Consider the following 21,348-nt stretch of genomic DNA (forward strand, 5'->3'; position numbering starts at 1 on the left):
TTAATGGTGGCAAATAAAAAATCGTGTTTAAATGATGAATTGAAATAATTGAGAAAAAAATTGGAAAATTGAGTTTCAAAGGTTTCAGATTGCTCAGAATGAAAACCCAATGTTTGCTAAGGCTTAGAAAATGTAGCATGTGTAATTGATTAACTAATAAATGAAGTAACTGAAAAAATTAAGAATTTCAAAAAAATGGGAATCAATTTGGTGTCAAAACATTCACAATGAAAGCACAGTGCTTTATAATGCTGATTAAGAAAATTTTAATCAATTAGATAAATTATATGGAATAATTTAAAAAATGAAACATTGGTAAAACTAGGGCATAAAGGTGCCAAAATGCTCAGAATGGAAGGTCAATGTTTGCCGATGCTGAGTATCGAAGTATAAGTTAGTGTTTGTCGATGCTAAGTATCCGTGTATGAAGAACATAAACAGTAAAAAAAAAGAAATTATTCCTGTGTGAAACGCTCTTGCATCATACTCTTAACGGTGTAGTTCCCCGGCGTTGCATCGAACGCAAGCAGCGTGTTCCGCTGAACGCGCACTGAGGCAACACCATGAGTAAGTAGTCTAGGTGGTGTTGACTGAGGGCGCATCATGTTTGAAGAAGCGGCGTTCGAGCTTACCGGTGACGTCACTGCCCGGTCGGCTATAAGCAAAAAATGTAAAAAAGAAATATATAAAAAGGAAAAAGCATCGTCCGTGAGAGGTTGCTACCGCTTCATACCCTTAACGGCGAAACGTAACTGACTCTCTAACTTTTTACTAATAATAATGAATCCACGCCAAATGGCAACACTAACTGCAAACTGCTTTCGCATTAACCACATGTAAGTCCCTTGGGTCAATTTTAGAGACTGTTTTTGGGGCCAATTGTCCGTTTTTGCAGCCACGAGAAAACGGAAAGTTCATGGCAGCCCTTATGTGCATCCTCGAGCTGAGGCCTCTGAGTTGCCACTTCAAGCGCGGACGTGATGCATAGTGGTATAGCGCGCATAGCGCGTGTGGTTTTCATGTTGTGTGCCGAAGTGGAGGCAGAGTAGAGTTCGCGAAGCAGCCAGAGCTTAAAACCACACTGAAATTTTCTACTTGTGTGCTGCGCTTTTGTGTGGACGAAGAGTTCTCGGTGGTGATGGTCGAGACAGCTCTTCTAGATGATCTTCGTCTGGTTTATTCGCAATCGCTTTGATGTGCGTTGCCGTCGAAGTCCTCTTGCCGTGCTTAAAGGTCAATTTTTTTTTTCATTTTTGGGAGGGTCAAAAACTTTCTCATTACTACCTTGTATCCAGCCCCGTCAACAGTTATTGTGTCTTGCACTGCTGATTGCAACCGTAGTATTCGCACAGGGCTACATGCTCATAAGTTTACCACTTTTGAACATGTTGATGGTGCTCAGCCATGCTGCAACGGTGAGTAACTATTTTTGCGGAGTTCTGCATTGTTGCGTCAAAGATATGCATCACATTTATTGCCTAACAGAAAACATACCAGACTCATTCTTTCCCGTCTCCTTCCTTTTGTCTTCTTAGTCCTAGTAGACACCCGCTGAACGGTGATGTTCAATTTGCTATGAGTGGTGACCCCTCTCTGTCTTTACCCTTCGGCAGACGAACTTGGCGACGAGCTGGATCGACGCGTCGTACGTGTACAGCACGAGCGAGACGTGGGCCAACACGATGCGCTCGTTCGAGAACGGCACCTTCCGCGTGGCCGACGCACGCCTGCCGCCCAAGAATAAAGAACGCGTGCCACTCTTCAATTCGCCGCCTGCCCGGTACCTGGGGGTCATGAACCCGGAGCGCATGTTCAGTGAGCCACCACTCTTCACTTCCAGCACTTCCTCGTTTTTGCTTGCTTTCATGCTTTGTTTTATCTATGAGCTTTGTGGCGTCTTTCCAACAATGATATGTAAGGATTTCAAAGGTCTTTTTTATATTTTGGTAGCGACGAGGGCATGATGTGTGAAGAGGTTACCAGATGCTTGATGAATAGATCAGAAAGCGCTTCTGAATACTGAGGTCTTTGCAGCGCTAGCGACTGATGATAGGCGCCGCTAAGTTTGCGTTCTCTAGTGGGTGTTGAAGCTAGCTGAGGAATCCTGCCTTTTGAGGGAACATCGAGATTGAGAAGATGAGAACTCTATCAAGTATCTATCAGTCATGAGCAAAATTGGTATACAACACTCAGCCGGTGGGGGAGCTCGATAAAGCTGCCTTGCAACGCCAGATAACAATAGCTATCTGGGATAGAGACAATCGTGGCGGCGTGGACCGTGGATGGCGTACGCCACGCCATCTACGCGGACGACATTACCATCTGGTCGTCTCGAGCAACCTAGGGCAGGTGGAGGAGGCCCTTCAAGAGGCCGCTTCGGTATTAGAAAAATACGCTTGGGAATGTGGTCTACAGTGCGCTCCAAATAGATCAGAACTTTTGCACATTGCAATGCATAAAGACCCAGGACAAAACATGCACATTTACGCTAATAGCATTCCGATACCAGAGATGAACAGACTTCGGGTATTGGGTTTACAGATTGATAACCGAGGTAACAATGTCATGGCCCAGAAAAGATTAAACTCCACCTTCGAACAAATTAGTAGGATGATTGGCAGGATATCCGGCAAGCACGGTGGACGTCTTTAAAAAAAAAAAAAAACCGTTTGCCTGGTTCAGGCGTTCGTCATCCGTCGTGTGGTGTACATGATGCCCTACCTCAAGCTGAGCAAAAGTGACCGTAGGACCCTAGACACGATGATTCGGGCGGTGGTTAAGAAGGTTCTAGGACTCCCGGGCAGAGCGTCTACAGAGCGCGTGCTCCAACTTGGGATCCATAATACAATAGCGGTGCTGATTGAGGCCCACAGAACAAGCCAAATTGCTAGGCTGTCGGTGACTAGCACTGGCAGACAAGTCCTGCGAGACCTCAATCCCAGGCTTCTCCTCACCACCGAAAACATAGTGGGCATTCCGGAATTGTGGAAAAATACTTTGACGGTTAAGCCGCTCCCCAAAAACATGGATTGGGAGTATAATGGGGGAGGCATGAAGCCAGGGCAAAATTAGTACAAAATAACTATGGCAGCAAGACAAGCACATATTACGTGGATGCAGCGGGTCCAACCGAGCATGGCATCTCCATCATTGCTATTGTGCACGAAGGAAGGCAGGTGAACGGGGTCTCGGTAAAAATTAACGTTGGAGGAAGTGGCGATTGCATTAGCCGCGCCACCTACTCCGACGCAGCGTACATAATATCGGACTCACAACAGGCCTGCCGAAATTACGTGCAGGGTAGGATAGCGCTGCTCGCCGACAGGATATTATTGGCACATACGAGAAATTCAGATTCGGCTATTAGTAAAAAACAGATTATATGGGTGCCCGGTCACCGGGGGGTGGAGGGGAATGAGACCGCTGACGCGGCTGCCCGAGCGTTCCTGCCACCCGGAGTTCCTCTCCATCCGGGGCAACCATACCAGTCCCACTCATAACTTATGCGGAGATTACAAATCATTTACTCCTCTGGAGGAGGGCACTCCCGGGACCCGCCAAAGGTCTCGACAGATCTGAGGAGTGCCACCTTAGACGGCTCCAAACCGGGTGTTTTCTAAATCCCGCCATACTAAAACACATGAACCCGGCATTCACGGGTAGGTGCAAATTCTGCAGGCAGTATGCTGACCAATACCACATAGTGTGGGCTTGCCAGAAAAATACATATATAAAGTTATAAGACAGCCAACTAGGGAGGGCTGGGAGGCGGCTCTGTCCAGCTCGGACCTGGAGGCCCAGGGTACCCTGGTTCAGAGAGCTCGTTCAGCGGCGGCGGCCAATGGCGTCCCGGAATAGGGTCTGCCACCCAGCGTCATAATCATATGCACCTCCCTTTCCCAAATCATTTTAGTGCCAATAAATTTTTTCTCTCCCCCTCCTCCATCGACATGCATGCGTCGTTTTCGCTGAGCCTGTTGTTGCTAGGTGGCTCTTCGATGAAGGCTTCCTGATCTCCACCACTTGTTAAATGTTGTATATCACTTTTGCTCGCGACTGTATATGCAGTCAGCTGTTATGGATGCGTGAAGTGCTATATCCGCCATTGCTCCTCTATGGCTTCTGTGAATAACAAATATATTTATTGGCCTCTTCTTTACCTTGTGAACAAATGGATGTCTTTTTCAAAAGTCCTCTTCTGAAAACCCGATCGCAAGTAAGATATATTCACTGGCTCTTATCTGTCACTGAATAAGTGCAACGTATATGTCAGAGAAGCAGTACGTATGCATTGTGTCGAAAAACACGAATATCTCTGCCCAGCAAATGAAAGTCTGGCTGCTATAGGAGTGAGGCCTTTAGTTAGAAACTGGCTTTTCGCGATAAAGCAATGTTGGAGAACAGCATCTGTACTACACGAAACGTAACATTGTACCAACATTGCCATTTTAGGTATGTGCTGTCTCGCAAGGCAGCAGAATAAGATGCCTACGTTTAGTCTCCAAGTAATCTGACGTAACCTCGCGCCGCCTAAAAAATTACTGTAACACGCACGATCTCATCGTTCCATACGCTACATTAGCGCCCCAAGCCCGAGGAGAAAAATGATTTCTCTCCTTAAATTTGTATAAAATGATGTGCAAGGCAGGCCACTAACCGCCATCTCTCTCCGTCTTTGTTTCCCTTCCCATCTGTGCTTCAATGAAACCAGACTTAAGCAGTGCGTGGGACAGATAATTAGTTTCTAAATGGGAGCACAAATTATGCACTGTTCTCCGCTTATCTTCGACGTGGCGCAGGGCGGTTGGAGCCCGGGGTTACGACTCCCGGGCTGCGGCGCCAAAGCTTTAACGACGTGCCGCAGTGCTCTGTGATCGTACTTGGACAGCCTAACCCATTGAGGAAACTTTCCATCACTTACTGCAAAGCGTGTAGAGCCGTATTCACGAAGTAAGTGATGCGGGCTACATTTAAAATCCGTGCTGGAGAGTGGTAGAACTGCCCCGAAAAAAGGATACATGTTTAAACAAGGAAATAGGGATGAACGCCGTGAAGTTCTCCAATGCTCCTTTAGGAAATAGTGTTAGGTGCTGCAAGTTCTCTTTGCCTTTCACGCGCTGAAATGCTTGACTAACTGGCAGTGTAGCTGCGTTTTCCTTGCAGAAACTTAGTCTGATGGCAAATGTTTAATTGGACATAAATAGATAGATAGGGATGAGGATGGTAGGGAGGGATGTTAACCAGAAAGGCGTACGGTTGGCTACCCTATACGAGGGTAAAAGGGATAAAGGGGACGGGCGGCACAGAGATTGTCACTCAAGCCGGTGGCTGTTAGATAACTATACAGTGCCCTGTATGCCTTGAAGACAATCGACTGTTGTATTCACAGATCAATGATCTTATCCGCCGTTAAAGGGCGAGGATCGAGGCCGTCCAGCGCACAACGCAGCTCATGTCTTTCACGCACAAATGTACATTCACACAGGAGATGTCCGATTGTCTATTCACAGCCGCAATTTTTAGACGCAGGGCTGTCGGCCGCTCCATTCTTGAAAGCATACTCATTGGTAAAAGCAACATCAAGCCATGAACCGCACATTTGCTTCTCGACGCGCCATTAATGGGGAAGGCAGAGGCGCACGAATATTTCTGAAGAAAACAGTTGCGGGCATTAACTCCTGAAGTGTTGGAACTATTGATGCTATTCTTCAAACATAGGTGTTCTATATGTAAACTTACAAATTTTCAGATTTTGTTTTCTACTTCAACCTAATTCGTGCGTGAAAGGGTACGAATGGAATGAGCACGAATTCTAGGGAGCAGAGAAGGCCAGGATAAAAGAGCAGGAAACGGCTTGATTCAGCATTTTAGAGTGGTGTGACACGGAGGATGACTCGCCGATGTCTTCAAACTCAGTTTTTATCCTGTATTCCACTGGTTTCTCGCGGACGCGCTGAAGTCGCGGGCAGGGCCGCTTGTGATGCATGCTGTATCAGCGTCTGTCGGTAGCAGCAACAGTGCAAGCAAGCGCTCTGCTACTAAGCGCGCTGCCTGCAGTTGAAACTTGACATACTGTACATACTTGTCGCAATACGCGCACGCGCTTTGATTTCTGGATGCTACATCTTCAGCTGGCGCACGAGGTAAGCACGATTTAGACGTTAGGTTACTTTGCACTATGCTTATCACGCGAGGGTACGAGAAGCAGGAGGCGCAAAACAAGGAGTAGCTTACACTGTACAGCCCTTGCCGCAAGCGTCGACCGGCGGACGTATAGAACGCATGGGCACGCGAAAATATTTCATTACATCGGTAAGCATAACCTCCTAGCCTGTTCTGCTTGGTGTCAATGACAGGAATGTCTGATCACTACTGCGCTGGGGAAAACCAAGCATGGTTACGCCCGCTTAATTTTATCAGGTGCAGTGCTATCTTCCTTTCAAACATGCGTACATTTGCTATAAACGAACAAAACCGGAAGAGCTTCAGTCCTTACGGACAAAAAGATCACCGTGTTAGTGCCCATGTGCGCTTCATTGCGCGATCAGAAATGTGGTGCGAAATAATCCGTAGACCTCTGGAACGGCATTCCTGATGGCCCATGTGTCGCTTCTGGAATTTAAAAATCGGAAGTCCACAAATTTAAAATTTACTACGCTCGCGCTTTGCTGCGTACATTTTGAAATACATTGAGAGACAAGAGCAGAAAGCGTAATGTGGAAACGTGAGTAGAAGTGACGTCAAAAATATCACGTGACTTATTATCAAGATTGTGACACAATAGTTTATTTTGCTGCGCTCAGAGTAGTATCATATCATTTCTCATCCTTTTTAGCATATCGCTGCTAATCAAGTTGGAGATTAGTTTGCAACATCGAATTTTCGACATATGTATCTACAATTGTGACGCAACCTTTCGTTGTACAGCGTTCGGAGTGATGTCATGCGATATTCCTTTGCACGTAGCATACGGCTCTTACTGAAATTGCAGGCTAGCTCGCGAGAGGGGCTACCGGCGACATATTTACGTTAAACGCTAGTCCTTTCCTCAACTTGCATCTAACTATTGCGTGACGCCATCATTTGTCGTACGTCATTGCGGTGGTGTCATTCGATATATCGTTGCACAGAGCACCCAGATGCTTGTAAAGTTTGAGGTGAGTTCGCGATAGGAATTCTAACCGACTACATATAACCTTACGATGACAGATTTATGTTTTCGCTTTCACAGCGCATAAGCAGTCTTATGTGCCCTCCGTAAGTTTCTGCTCGCCGTACTGCTAAACGGCGACTCGGTTCTGGCAACTCTCTTTTGAATGAGCGCAACGCAACCCCTGCAGGCATCCAAAGTAGTGAATATTTCCATTTTTTATTCTTTTCTATTATTTCAGTTGCGACCTCTTGTGTGATCGGCCATCGCTACTCGCATTCTTTTTTTTTTTTTTTTTTTTGTGTGCAAGCCAGAGGCATTTTCAAGCTTTATAGGCTTGAAAATGATTTGCGGGAATGCAGAGTGTGTCACATCGTCACTGTCAGGAAATAAATTAATTGATAAGTAAAAGAATGGCTGTATGAGGTAGAGTGTGACGAAATGTGTCTGCGTACAAAATTTCGTTGATCTGAAATAATTATTGAAATAATCAGAGCCAAATGTCAATTTGACGTCGGAATAGCTAAGTCGATATAGTGTGCATACGTTAAAATAGCCACGAACGTCAGATTTGTGCAAAATACATAAAATTGTGCAGAAAACGCGCAAAATTATTGCAAAGCTTTAATGCCAGGCCTCTTCATTCCGTTACAGCATCGAAAATAGTCAGCCAAGTAAAAACAGTAAGGAAAGAAAAAAACAACCAAAGGACGAAAAAGTATAAACATTAAAATAGAAAGAGAGCAAAATAACAGAGAAAAAGGAGCAATAAACAAAAAAGAGCAAATGTGTAGAAAACGCGGCAAATGAGTGCAAACAGTCGCAGGAAAGGCGTTCTCCATGCGGTACTTAAGTGACATCTAAGTGCCTCCAAGGAATTTTTTTTATTAGCTCTTAGCCTGTGGCCAGTTGTAAACGTGTGTTCATGTAGATATCGGAATGAGCTAAAAACAGTATTCTTATCCAATTGTCCGCTTCTAGCGGCGCATTCGGGCGAAGGCGAGTGCACGGCACCGCTTATGGTATTCCGAATGAGCGAATAGGGACATAACTTATACCATAACAGTGCTTGTTCACCTAACGCACTCATCCCTTGATGCGCGTGTTCGATTTTCGGTCAAGTTGTTTTCTAGGGATTTGCAGACACCATTAAAAAGAAAGTGCTTGTTCTTCTCGCCAGATATACGTTATGCTCGCGTAACGGTGCTCTGCTATGCTGTGCGCAGTTCTGGGCGACCCGCGGACGAACCAGAACCCTGGCCTGCTGGCGTTCGGCATCCTCTTCTTCCGGTACCACAACGTGCAGGCGATGCGCATCAAGGCCGAGCATCCGGATTGGTCGGACGAGGACATCTTCCTCCACGCCAGGAGATACGTCATCGCCGCGATGCAGGTCAGCGTCGCTTGCTTTGCTCTTTATGGCTGGAACTAAACCGGAAGAGGGAAAACAATGAACTGGGAGTCTAACCATGGCTTCGACCTAGCGATACGAGCGAAAGCCCTTTTAGGCATAGTTCTGTATGGTTTAGCAAGGTTTTACACATTTGACTGCTTGAACTATGGCAACGCTTAAGCTTCACCTTGGGAGTAGACACGATAGAGCCTTTAACACCGCCTTTTAATTGCGGAGTATATTTTATATACTTTATTTGACTTGTTTTGGGGGGAAGGAGGCTCAAGGAGTAGGCTGGGTTGCACTTTTCAGTGGCGACCTAAATTCATTCAGGCCATTGGGACCCAGCGAGGCAAAATTCAAAGTTGCACCCGAGTAGTAGAGTTCACGATATAGGAAACGTTCACTGGCTCTTTGCACTCGTGGCAACGCGAGTTTGAGGAGAGGCTGGGTCGGTGCGACGTGCCGGTAACAGAACCGAGTGTTTCGTATCGAAGCGTAAAAGTGCGAGTTATCTGCTGCGCTTATGACGCTACACTCCCGACAACGCCACCGCCGAGCTGTGCCGAATGTCTTGGGACAGCAATCCTTTCGGACGAACCAGACTGACACTCTGGCTGCTTGAGAGGCGTGTTGTCTTGGCGCTGTGCGCGAAGTCATAACACTGTAAGAAATCAGCGTGCCTTATTGCGTCTGGCCATTTAAACGGCAAACGCGAGGCTAACAGTTGTCGCAGTCAAAGAAAAAAATAAATCTTGCCCATCTTCAACTTGGCTCCAACGATCAGTCGACCGTGTAAAAAGCCTGCGCAGACCCCGCCGCAGCGTTTGAGGGCAGAAAAGAGCGGAAAAAATTGGCTGTGGTTTAGCTCTAGTTAAACTGCGTAGATGCGCTAGCTATTCTTGGGTCTCTTGTTTCGCATGGGATGGTTACGTCAAAATCAGCCTGCGAGGACTTTGGCATTCACGTTGCCCCTATAGGCCACTAAGGCACCTTCATACGGCTTTGTTAAAACCGTATTCGGCTCGGCTGCGGCTCAAGGTCAAACGTGGCCCTTCCCGGAACGATGCGACGGGCTGAAACCTGGCGCAGTATTGCTAACGCAATAAAATGTGGAATGAACCCCTTTCCAATCAATCAGTCGATATGTCAATCAATCAATTAGTGAAGGAGAAAAGCGCAACAAACTATACTGCCGTTCGTTGAAGCACAGAAGAGTCATGCCTTCGTGAAACGCCGGCTCGCTGCTCTCGAAATTGATTTTTGTGAAACTGCTATGATCGAAACCGGCCCCTTTTAACATCATTTAGATATAGGCAGCTAATGCGTGTAACTAGCACTGCATAGGGGGTCAGCGCTGGCCACTTGAGGCGCAGCTGTGCACACAAGAGCATCAAGTTGCCGCCAGAGCTGCCAGTCGCCGTCTTATTTAGAGATGCGTTTGTGTCTAAACGCTCGAAATCTCTAGCAATTGTTGCATTGGGCGGCGTTAGGATGTGATCTCTATTTGATAACTGAAGCAGACATGACGATAAAATTAATGAAAATCCTTCACCGCAGCAGCCGTCAGGCCTGAAACAGCGCAGCGTACGTACATTTAGCTGTGATTGGAATTGATATTGTGCTAAAGCACACATAGCGCGCATTAGACGAGGAGTAACACCGTTTAATTGTCTCCTATGCGAGAAATCTGTTCACTCCGATAGCAAAACTTACAGCCAAAACGCCACCGCAGTCCGCGTTCAACCGATCGAACACCTGCAGCGTGATCACTGCTCTAAAGGCGCGGCAACTGGGCTAGAATAATATAGCGATTGCAAAATCGATTCCATTCTCTCGGCGATGACGTTAAAGGGATGACCACGTGAACTTGACTTCTGACGTCCTGCAACGCAACCTTATTATGCACATATTCAAATTTTAACCGTCCAATGGCAGAGAAGGCGATGGAATGGAATTGTTGTCGGATGGAATAGAATCGCTATATTAATCTGCCCCAGCACTTCCTCCTTTGAAACGTCACCACCGAGAATTTGCCAGCGCGTCACCACCAAGATCTTGACAAGGCCAGTGCACCATTTCCTTTCTCCCTTGTCGCACTATGGTGATAGCCAGCGGAGTGCTGACGTCAGCGTATGGCGTCATCGGTGGCAGCACGTGATCTAGATCAAAGCAGTCTGGCTGTAGTCTGCTTGCGCATCGGCACGTTTCCCTGCTGTCCGCGCCAACCGATAGCCGTCATCGTTTCCTCTTGGGCCAGACAGCAGCGCACGGCGGCTACGGCTTCCGAGGCGTTAAGTTTTATCTCATGCTAAAGTTTTTCTTCTGCCGATTTTTTTGCGAATACCGTCTGCTTCAGGATAATAGTGCCATGGTCAGCACGCCCCGGCTGCGCATGATACCTTCCCAGAAATGCGCCGATGGCGGCGACCGCACCTCGGCGCGTTACGGTTATTTGCTAGCTGCGTTAACAGATATTGCTGTTTACATGGTCTAAAATGCAAGCTTGGGTATCTCTATATTATATATTTTTCATGCTCTGCGCCGATAGTAGTTTCGCTTGTTTTTCACAGCGCGATAAATATGCCAGCAGCGCCGATGTATGCGAACGTATACATACGTAAAACACACTGTGGCCGCGTGCGACTGGCGCCTTCCGCTGACTGTATGTACTTTGACCAGCGTGACGAACAGCAGATTTTTAATCTTTTATTGCAGCAATACGTTCCGCGACATTTTAAACAATTACAGTTGCCCAACTGCGTACCGCGAGCTCGAACTACAACTGCCAGCCGTTTTCAGTATGCTCGGCAGCATGGCACATAGAGGAGTTTTCGACATTACTATATACTCTGATCTCTCGAATTACGCGATCGGTATTTGGTCTTACTGCAGCCGGAACGATACTTTATCAATACTCTCAATCGCCAAAGGTTCTGAATTCGTTCCTCGCTATCGCAAAAATCACACTACTTGCGAATTCTATGGATTCGCTTTGTCAACTCATAGAAGCGGGCTTACATCGGCTATTAAAAAAATGTTTTTCACAAACGTGCACATATATCGAACTAAAGGTGAAGCCTCCTGTTTGTTGCCCCGCTGGTGCTCGCTTTGTTTACTTTGGCAATGTCATTTTCCTATAGACAGGGAATAAACGAACTTTTTGTCAATCGTGCATCTGTAGCAGGAACGGAATGACAACACGTCAAAAGGGTTCGATGTGGCCCTACGTACGCAAAGACCATTACCAGAATGTTAGTACAGTAAACGTCCAATATGCAGTCAGATTAGGGGCTAAAGTACTTCCTTGTCGATCGAGACAGCGCCAAGCTCCTCGAGCGATGTCCCTCAGTGCACAGCGGCGCCGCGGCGTGGCAGCCGCGAGCGGTACATGAAACAATCCCATAGCGTTATGAAGTTTCGTGGCCAGTGCGCATATGAGAAGTTGCTAGTAGAAGCCAGATCAGCGCTGATGCTTCATATTACGGTACCTCCTTGTGGCGAAAGAACATGTAGCCTCCTGAGGAACATACAGCCTCTTGCATACTGTCGTCACTCACTATGTCTGTCGGTGTTCTTCTCCTACCTTTGTGGCGCGAACATAACCTCTCCTTAGCCTAATTTTGGAGATGTCGGAGTCTTCCTACCAATTTAATAATGCTATTTATCATGGCTAGAGTCGCATTGCAGAAGAGGGTAGTCGCAACTTAACATAGAAATAGCGAGAGTATGCAGCTGTCTAATTTAAAAACTTTCGTGCAGTTTATGGCACATCAGCAGGTGAACGAGTGTGATAATTTAGTGCCATCAGTACGCGCAATATTGCTAGACAGGCGGTTTTATTTTTTAAGCTCTAAGTAAACAGACAAATCAAATCATGATATGCGCGCTATAAGAGCCAAGAACAGCATTCTGAATATTGCAATTTCTATGTTAATCAAAAAGTCAAGGATATTTTGGCTAGAATTCTATTTGGCTACAAGGCTGGTTCACATGAAAGCGATTGAATGAACTCAGCTCGAGCGGCAGCAACATGAGCGAAAAATTTCCAACGTGTTGGAACTGCGTCGCTTCGCCGCCCGAGCTGCCGCGACAGCTCAAAACATGGTTTTGCGTCGCCGCGGAAGAAATCGCGAGCGTTTTCGCTTGCGTGTGAAACAGCAAGGCGTGATTGCATAAGCTTTCAGTGACTGTCAGCCTGTTGCGTTGCAGTTTCAGCTGTAGATGTGGCGCCCTCTCGGATCCAACGAGACAAATGGCGGAAGTTTAATCCTGCAATTAAAGGTCAGCTCCCGTTCACGGCGCGCTTTTTCGCGGGGGCCACAGGGTAAACCATACTTTTGGCGCCATCTGGGAGCAGCGGCGTCAAATGGCGTAGATTTACCCCTACTTAAATATGGTCATGATGAGCGAAAGCAACCCCCGCTCAGTTGGTACAGTTGTTAAGAAGCTCGGCTGCTGAACCCGGGTACCAGGGATTGAGCCCTATCGATTCGAAGCCGCTCCGACATTTTATTGCAAAATCAATACTGCGACAGCCAAAGCGAGAGGCGTAGCTACGGTCTCCTCATAAAAAATGGGAAAGGTTCAACCGAATGTGGAGCAAAAGCGTTAGCTGCGAGTGACCGAGCGTTCTTCTTCTCCTTCTTCGTTTTCTTCATCTTTTTCTTCTTCCTCTTCTTTTTCGCCTTATTTTTCTTCTTCGTCTTCTTGTTCTTCTTCTACTTCCTCTTCTTCTCTTATGCCTCTCCACGGTGTAACTGCGGCCACCCGAGGTCTCGAAAACCTACCGCAGTGTAGCTTTCGCTACAAAAACCAGCCTGCCATGGCATTTGAATTCACGTTACCCCTATGCCACGGGCAGGAGCTGCCAACTCGGGTCGCTCCTTTCATATGGGCTAGTGATATCAGAATCAGCCCGTCAGAACTATTTACATTCTGGTTACCCCTACGACACGCAGGCACATCCATACGGCTTGGTTGGAGCATGACTTTATATGTAGGCTGGTAGCTTACGCTCTCGTGTTATATCCTTAAAGGATGAGCTTAAGTGTCCCCAAAAATAATAGCACCTTACACTGACAAGGCGTGATAGGGGAATGATGTAGCAGGCAAAAGAAGCTTCCACCGTTGCTTTCGCAATTCACCTAGGCTTAACCAGAGCTAAGCCACAACAAATGCTTGCTTGTAGCGAAAGCTACACTAAGATAGCCAGCGGCGCATTTCAGCTAAACGTCTATAGTAACTACTGCGCATGAGCCGTAACTATGACAACTGGTTGCTCTGAGACAGAGAAGAAGGGAAGGAGAGGAAGAAGGAAAGAAGAAGAAGAAGAAGAATTGTCGCTCTGAGACAGAAAAGAAGGGAAGGAGAGGAAGAAGGAAAGAGGGAGACGAAGAAGAAGAAGAAGGCGGTCGAATGGAGCAAGAAGGATCTGAAGACGCCGAGAAGAAGGCGACACCAAGAAGAAGAGAGAAGAAGGAAAGAAAAAGAGGATGGGAAGAGAGAGAAGAGGGTGGAGAAGAAGAAGCCGGTCAAATGGATCGAGAAGATTTAAATGCCGCCAAGAAGACGGGCCGAACCGCCGATGACACCATACGCTTTGCAGCCATTTCATCGACGACGATAACGTTCGAGTCCGACTTAGTAAACAATCCGCATGGTTAGCTACGCCTATCCAGGCGTAACCGAATCGAGCCGCCATCTATTTTTTTTAGCGTTAAAGCATTACAAGATGTCGTGATCATTCACTGAACAGCCCTAGGCCGTTTGTTATAACCGAGCCATGGTTATTCGTTTTATCTGAGACGCATATGCCCTGATACATGTTTTGACTGTAGCTTCCCCGTCGTTCGCAACAAGCGAGCGTTTAAATGCGGTTATTATAAGTTTGCTCTACTACTAGTATATTTCAAAATATGAATTAGCTCATTATATGAGAATTAGGTTTGCTATTCGTACAAATGTTTCAGAAATAATGCAAATTCTATACAGATAAACAATGATCGCTACTGAAGCCGTGTGTCATTATTATATCCGTAAGGACAAGAAAGACCAGGAATCGATGCTTAGGGTATACTGAAGTGTGCACATGGCTCACGCAAAGTGGCTACAGTGTCCAGCCAACAGAGAGGGGACACAGTTGTCGATGCAAAATATAAAATGCCGTTGTGACCAGAAAATAAATCCGGCGCAGACAATCGGTAATGTCTACTTTTTCGTCCGTTGTCGTTCCTCTTTCAATTGACTAAACCAGAACTTATCACAACTAGCTCTAATTATAAATCGAAAACCGTTAGTAAGAATTCATTTTGAAGCAAAAAAAAAAATAATAAAGCGAAGTACTGGCCCATGAGAACTTCTGGCGATCCTTTTCAACAGGTATTAAACGATCATGTGCGATGTGACGAATAATCTAAATGTGTAAAGTTTACGATTTATAGTGGCAGTCTTCTTGTGGAATGAAGATAATCTTCGGTAACTATGCAGTCCCACGTGTAAAATTCTATATATATTTCGAGAATCTGCACCGTTGAATATATATTACATGTACAGTGCATGTCGAAAATATGTAAGGATACAGTCTACCTTTATAATAATAAAAGCGTTTTTCAGCCTATCCCTGCTTTGGAGTGTCGCCGAGGTGGTGTTTGTATACTGGCCGGATATCCCCTACAGTGGCTCGGACGACAGTTGCTTCATTTTAGTTTGGGTTCTGTAGGGTTTAACGTCCCAAAGCGAATCAAGCTATGAGAGGCGCCGTAGTGGAGAGCTCCGGGTAGTTTCACCCACCTGGGGTTCCTTAACGTGCACTGATATCGCACAGCACACGGACGTCACTCCGTTTCGTCTTCATCGAAACGATGCAGCCGGCGGTCGGAATCGAACCCGGGTAGTCCGGCTCAGTAGTCAGTCATCTTAACCGTTACAACACCACGGTGTGGTAACAATTGCTTCGTTCAAGTCACTGATTTGACAGAGTTTTTATTTGCCATGCACTGCCCCGTAAGGCCAGCGTGGTCTTAAAGCTTGAAGATTCTCTGTGACACTAATCGCTGCTCAGTTCACCATCCCTCAGGGTGCACGTTCCAAGATACGTCGCCCCACATAATGTTCATTCTTTTCATGAAGAGGTTGCCTCGCCGAGGAGTGTATTATGCTCGTGACAACCTCTCGGGCACCCACAGCTGCACAATTGACGTATGCATCGGGAGAAGCGGCAAGGTAAATTTTGTACAGCGATACCGGCGTGCAGGCATGCAGAGCTTGTGCACAGGCGATGCAAGAGAACTCTGCTGCGTGACGAGCTTCGTGTAACGTAAGGTACGTGCAGAGATGCCGGAAGTGGAGAAATATGTAAGCTCCACCTTGTGAAGTTCTAGTCCTTTGGGAGAGTCAATGAAGGTGGACGTGACCGGGCCTCTTGGCAAGAACAGACAAAATGCCTGCGCCGTGTTACTGGCGTTTCTAACTGGAGATGGTTGCTGCTTTGAACTGTATCTTGCCGAACCGGAATAGACACCGTACGCAAACTTGAGTACCTAGAATCCCTCCTTGGGCGCGCGTATCAGTGATCTCAGGCAGTGCAATTGCGGAATTACGTGAGACCGCTCACCCACTCAGCAGATTAAAAAAAAAGGTAAAAAAAAAGTGTTTGGCCAATGTAACTAAGAGTTGCAACCGTGGCTCTCAAGGAAAGGCCCGATTCGTTCTTCGTAAATATGCGACAGCGGCACTCCATGGTGATGGTATTTTTCGAGGCAGAGCTAAAATATCTGCAGAACTGATCGTAAAACTTCGAGTAAAGGTAGGGCATGTGATTCGTTCCTTTTTTTTTTTTTTCGAAACTAGTCATCGTGCTACCACGATTGAGGCTCTGCTTCCGACCGACCGTGCGCGTTTCAGCCGCAGAAAGCGGAACACTGGGGCAGCTGTCCGTGCATTCGATGCGAAGACAAACTGCGCTCCCCGGTCGTGGTCAGTGTAGCGCGGAGCGACGCGACGCCTCCGGTGGCCCACTTTCCTCGCTTTTCGTACGAGTACGCCGCAACCAATCACCCCGAAGTCGTCGACAAAAGGCGTGCGCACCAACGCGTCGATTACTTTCTCGTGCAGCGGCGCCATTAATAATGACCCGTGCTGGGAACTCCTTTCGCTCTACGGAGCTATACTCACAATGTCCTTTGGGCGGAAAAATGCGCGTGTGTGAGTGGATTGTTCGGTTGCTTGGGCACTTGCTGTGACCTAGTGCTGCGGCTGTGAGACTGCAATCACTCACAGGTCCGCACTTCTCATTTATGCGTCCGAACTATGCGATGCTTGTGTGTTGGTGCTTCGTTTCGGTAATCTACTACCTCATGACGCAAAAGGAGCTTCGTGAGCAAGAAAAGATGGCGCATCTTAAAGTGAGGGCCACCCATTTGTAAAGGGTCTAGCTTTCATCCCCGCGCTGTTTTCCTCACCCAACGTCAGTTACAATTGCTACCTTTCACAGTCGCCAGGCGAAAACTCGGAGGTATTTGCAAACTATAGGCTTTTGATTCTGGACACGAAGTTAACATGCTCGTTCAATAAGCTGTGAATAAAAGGCACAAAGGGGGCACACAAATCTCTGACCATTTCTGTTTACCGTCAAATGATGATCGTAATAATAAAATTAAAATACTTATGAAGCATTTCGGCAGGCAATGGATATGTTTGCATTATTAGGTGCCTCTCCTTTTTAAGGCCATTGTCAAGACACCCCATTCGCGTTTGCTATGTTATGTTCCCTGGACAGTCAGTCCCAGATGCAGCAGTGGGAGTGTGGGTTGAGCGTCCTTTCAGCGAATATTCTGGCAAACCTATACAACCATTAGAATTGGCTTTACAATTTCAGTTTTCAGCGCTGATTATCCGCCTCTGCGCTGCCTAGCTCTCCACTGCTTTGCAGTCACTCAGTTCTACTTTTACTACCTCTCGCGCCTTTTGTAGAGTCCACCGAACAGCAATGCCCTTTAACACGCCCTTCTCTTTTGGGCCTCTCTATGTGGAAGTGTGCACCCAATGAGGAAGCAGTTGCTTGAGAACAGATGATAACTTATTACCCTTGTGAGCTTAGACCAAAAATGCAATGGGCATGCTGGGAAACGAAGTCATGTCCAAGGCCGTGCTCGTCGACCGACAGCCCGACTGTTTCTCGAGAGACCTCTAATCTAGCAGTCTAGCTGCCTATACTTTGCGCGACACGGAAAGACGAAAACAACGTTTCGGAAAGGCGGCCGCCCCTTTGATAGATCGAACAAATACACGCTCAGCTGTTCGCGATCTCATCCGCTGTTTGCACATCCTGACCATGTCCCCCGCAGCGCACAGACAGGTACGCACATAGAAGAGGTATCGCAACCGTTGGCGCCGCAGCCGGACGTTTGCTGAGGCGGCACTTGCTTCGAGCGCACGGCAGACTCGCGTGGGCTGCGTCCCATTCCGGCGACGTCGCCTGCCTTGTTTGCGTCCGAGAGGCGCCCGCGCGCGTGTCAGCTTGGAGGTGCGGGAGTGACGACGCCGCACCCAGATGGCCGTCACTTTCTCACCTTGTGTCAGGTGCAGGCCCCCTGTTCTTGCGTGACTTGTTTTTCATTAGGCGCTGCCGGTTTATCATTTCCCCTGTCAGACCGCGCATGAAGTTTGTGCATAGCCTGTCGTTTTATGCACTCCGAATGGTGGCTGAGCGAAGCATTGCTGTTTAAAATAGATGTTGCGTGTTTCTGAGTTAAGATGATGCAGTTATCTATAGCTGGGCTGGTTTCACCTTGATTTCCATGGAAGACATTCTTTCGTCGTCATTGTAAATTATAGACTCGGGCCATACGCAAGAGGGGCATTTATGATACACTGCAATTTGCTGTGAATGTGATGGATATTGTGTAATTGATAGCAGTCACAGCGTGTAGAAGTTATCTAGTGTACTATATAAAAAAACTATTAGTCAAATTTTCTCACTCAAGGAGCAGGTTCAGTGTAGTGAGACCGCATGTTTCGCCATGATCGTCTCGTGGCGGTAGTGCCAACTTTTTGCTCGCTACAGGGATAACCGGCCGCCTTTACGAAGCGACGAGAGAGCATCAAAGCTGCTTCAGAAATATCGCTAGCGGAAAGTGCTCTGGGCGCTAGGTTGGACGTGACGCTGCGCCGAAGATGCTCTCCACTTCCAAAGGCATTGGGGGAGGTGGATTCAGTATTGCGCAGACACTCGTGTGGCCGACGCCAGCGAATCGAAAACGAAAGTGAGATCACTAATGTACAACTTTAACATAATCACTCATGCTGAGGGCTTTCGCGACCTCACGACTGTCAAGGAAAAAGCGTGCGATTTACAATGCCACAAACGAATCTGCTCGAAAAACCTGATGCGCTTATTACTGCACCGTAGTAAAAAATTTCTTGGGCGCGATTCCTCCACGAGAGGTGGTAACTGTTTACTCATGAATTGGCTCACAAGCCTTTTAGTGTAACTCTAAGGGCGCCTACACATTTATTAAGTTGACGCTACTTCCTAAGTTCCCTCTCCAGCTGTGCATTTAGTGCATGGGATAGCTGTGGGACAGCGCATCGTTGTATGCCTGTCGCTGTCAGCTCTTTCTGTTACGTTATCATGTTTAAAATTTGGTTTTACAGGCGCTTGAAAAACCTGCGCAAAAGACTTGCACCCTTTAGCTTTCCGTGCGGTTTATGTGCGGTAGAATGCCTCAAAGACAAAAGGAACGAAGAATAAAAACGAGGGGGTGAGTATAGTCTCCCGGAATATCAGTTAGAAAAGAGAAAACTTGGCGCTTCCTATTTTTTGAAAAGCTATCTTGAGTTTCTGATATGCAACCTCTCAAGCATGCAAGAAGAAATATATTTGATGGGCCGCATTTTGTAAAATTCGGACATTTTTAATCAGCCGCCATTCACATAAAAACTGGCGCAGCCGGCTGTCTGGCACCATAGGTATTATTTCATTTTTTTTTTTTTGGTCAGTGTAACAAAGACGCAGAGCAGAAAGGCCTATCGCACCTGCCCCACCCTTCTGCTTTCACCGTTTCACTTCCTTAGGACGCCATTCAGTCATCACGAAAAAAAAAAAAACTCAGCCAGTACGACTCGAACTGCGGTTTAGTCGTTTGAGCGAAACCGCCGCGGTAGTTCAGTGATGCTCGTCTACCGAACCGGAGTACCCGAGTTCGAACCTGAGCGCAGCAGCCACGCTTCCCAGCAGGCGAAATTCATCGGAATTCGCGTGCTGTACGATGTCAGTGCACGTTAAAGATCCCCAGGTGGTCGAAATTAGTCCGTAGCCCTGCACTACGGCTCCTCTTTCTCTTTTTTTAACAAAAATACAAAGCGCTAACGACACATTCACAAGAAAGAAGACACAGACAAGCGCTCACTGACAACTGATCTTAGCGCTTTGTCCTTTTGTTAAAAAATGCTGCACCAACTAGCCCAACAAAAAGTCCTTAAATACCCCTTTCTCTCTTTGCACTTTCACTCTCACCTTCCACCCTTCTACCCTTCCACTTACGACGCGCTTTAGGCGATAGGCGAGAAGTGTCACAGATACTGCGCATTAAATTCCTATTAGCCAATTTGCATTTTTACATGCTGCAAGTACAGAGTCCGTCATATAGCGCTGCAGGAGCTGATCTTCTGACAAAGTTATTTTTACTAGTTTGGGAAAGGGTGATACTCGCCTGATCAATTCTACGAAACAGGAGCAGCTATCGACCATTGCTCTTCAGTTTTGGTGAAGGCTTAACAGCGTACATGCAATCAAGCCTATCGCACACTTTTTTCCGCGGACTGCTTTCACCTTGTCGAATAGCATGGATGGCGTGGAATATAAACAGAGTGTTTGTATCCCGATTGACAGGGAAAGCCTGTGCCGAGATAGAAGATGAGTTTTTTTTTTTTTTTTTTTTTTGCTCAGCCTGTTGTTGGTTTTCTTTATTCTTCTTGTGGTGGGGCGCGTTTAGCACCGCGAGCTAGGAAGGGAAGTGTTGTGGTGGGGGCAGCGACGCGCGTTGTGAGGAAGAAATGAATAGACGTGCAGTGGCTATAATAAACCAGTTTTGTTTGCGTCTTTTATGATAGCAACCTCTTTTTCTAAACTGGTAACTTCGAACATGGAAAGCAACGCTGCGCCCTGTAACGTCTTCCAGGCGACGATATCCCACGTCCTTTCGTTGACGCCTACATCGTCTGTCTTCTGCCGTTCTGGGCGAAACATCCTGATATATGGTTTTTAAGCCTAAGCCTGTTTTCGCCTGGCGAACATTACCTCACAGAGATGTCGGTTCGGTCACCTTCAGTCCTCGCTGCCCGCCGATGTCACGTTTGAAGTCCGCTACGTTTTGCCACGTCCCACAACAGCGGACTCGCACGACACATTGAAAACAGTCATTTTGGAGCGCACGTTGCCATCTGACCGCAAACAGCTGTAGCAACTCTTTTCCGCGAAAGAAGTCGGCGACCGGCGTTCATCGCAACTTCAGAACATGCAGTGCCTGCTTGGTGACCACGCAAGCACCTTCAGGAGCTCTTCCTGCAAAACCTTCCGTCTACGGTGCAAATCTTACTAGCGACGGCAACCTACAGGCCACTTACAAATTTCTCCGGTCACGCGAATAAGATCATGAACGTCACTACGCTCCAACAATATCCCCCCTCCCCTCCCCCTCTGCTCTATGTGCTCGTTCTACACCTCTGGAGAATCCGCTGCCACAGTACACCACCATCCGCTGCGTTTCCTAAAGAACTTGCCGAACTGCGCAACGACACAAGC

General features: G+C 47.1%; 1 protein-coding gene across 3 annotated transcripts in view; it reads left to right on the forward strand.

The window, feature by feature from the left end:
* The window catches only part of Duox (dual oxidase), a 256,715-nt gene that overhangs the window by 137,586 nt on the left and 97,781 nt on the right, over window positions 1–21,348 (forward strand). For all 3 annotated transcript variants that reach the window (XM_084595542.1, XM_084595541.1, XM_084595543.1), the window contains exons 5-6: window positions 1,614–1,815; window positions 8,377–8,543. In XM_084595542.1, the coding sequence (XP_084451668.1) occupies window positions 1,614–1,815; window positions 8,377–8,543 (369 nt within the window). The remainder of the gene's footprint in view (window positions 1–1,613; window positions 1,816–8,376; window positions 8,544–21,348) is intronic.

This window comes from Amblyomma maculatum, chromosome 2 (assembly GCF_055883805.1).
Source record: "Amblyomma maculatum isolate TAMU_Amacu chromosome 2, ASM5588380v1, whole genome shotgun sequence".
Lineage (NCBI taxonomy): Eukaryota > Metazoa > Arthropoda > Arachnida > Ixodida > Ixodidae > Amblyomma > Amblyomma maculatum.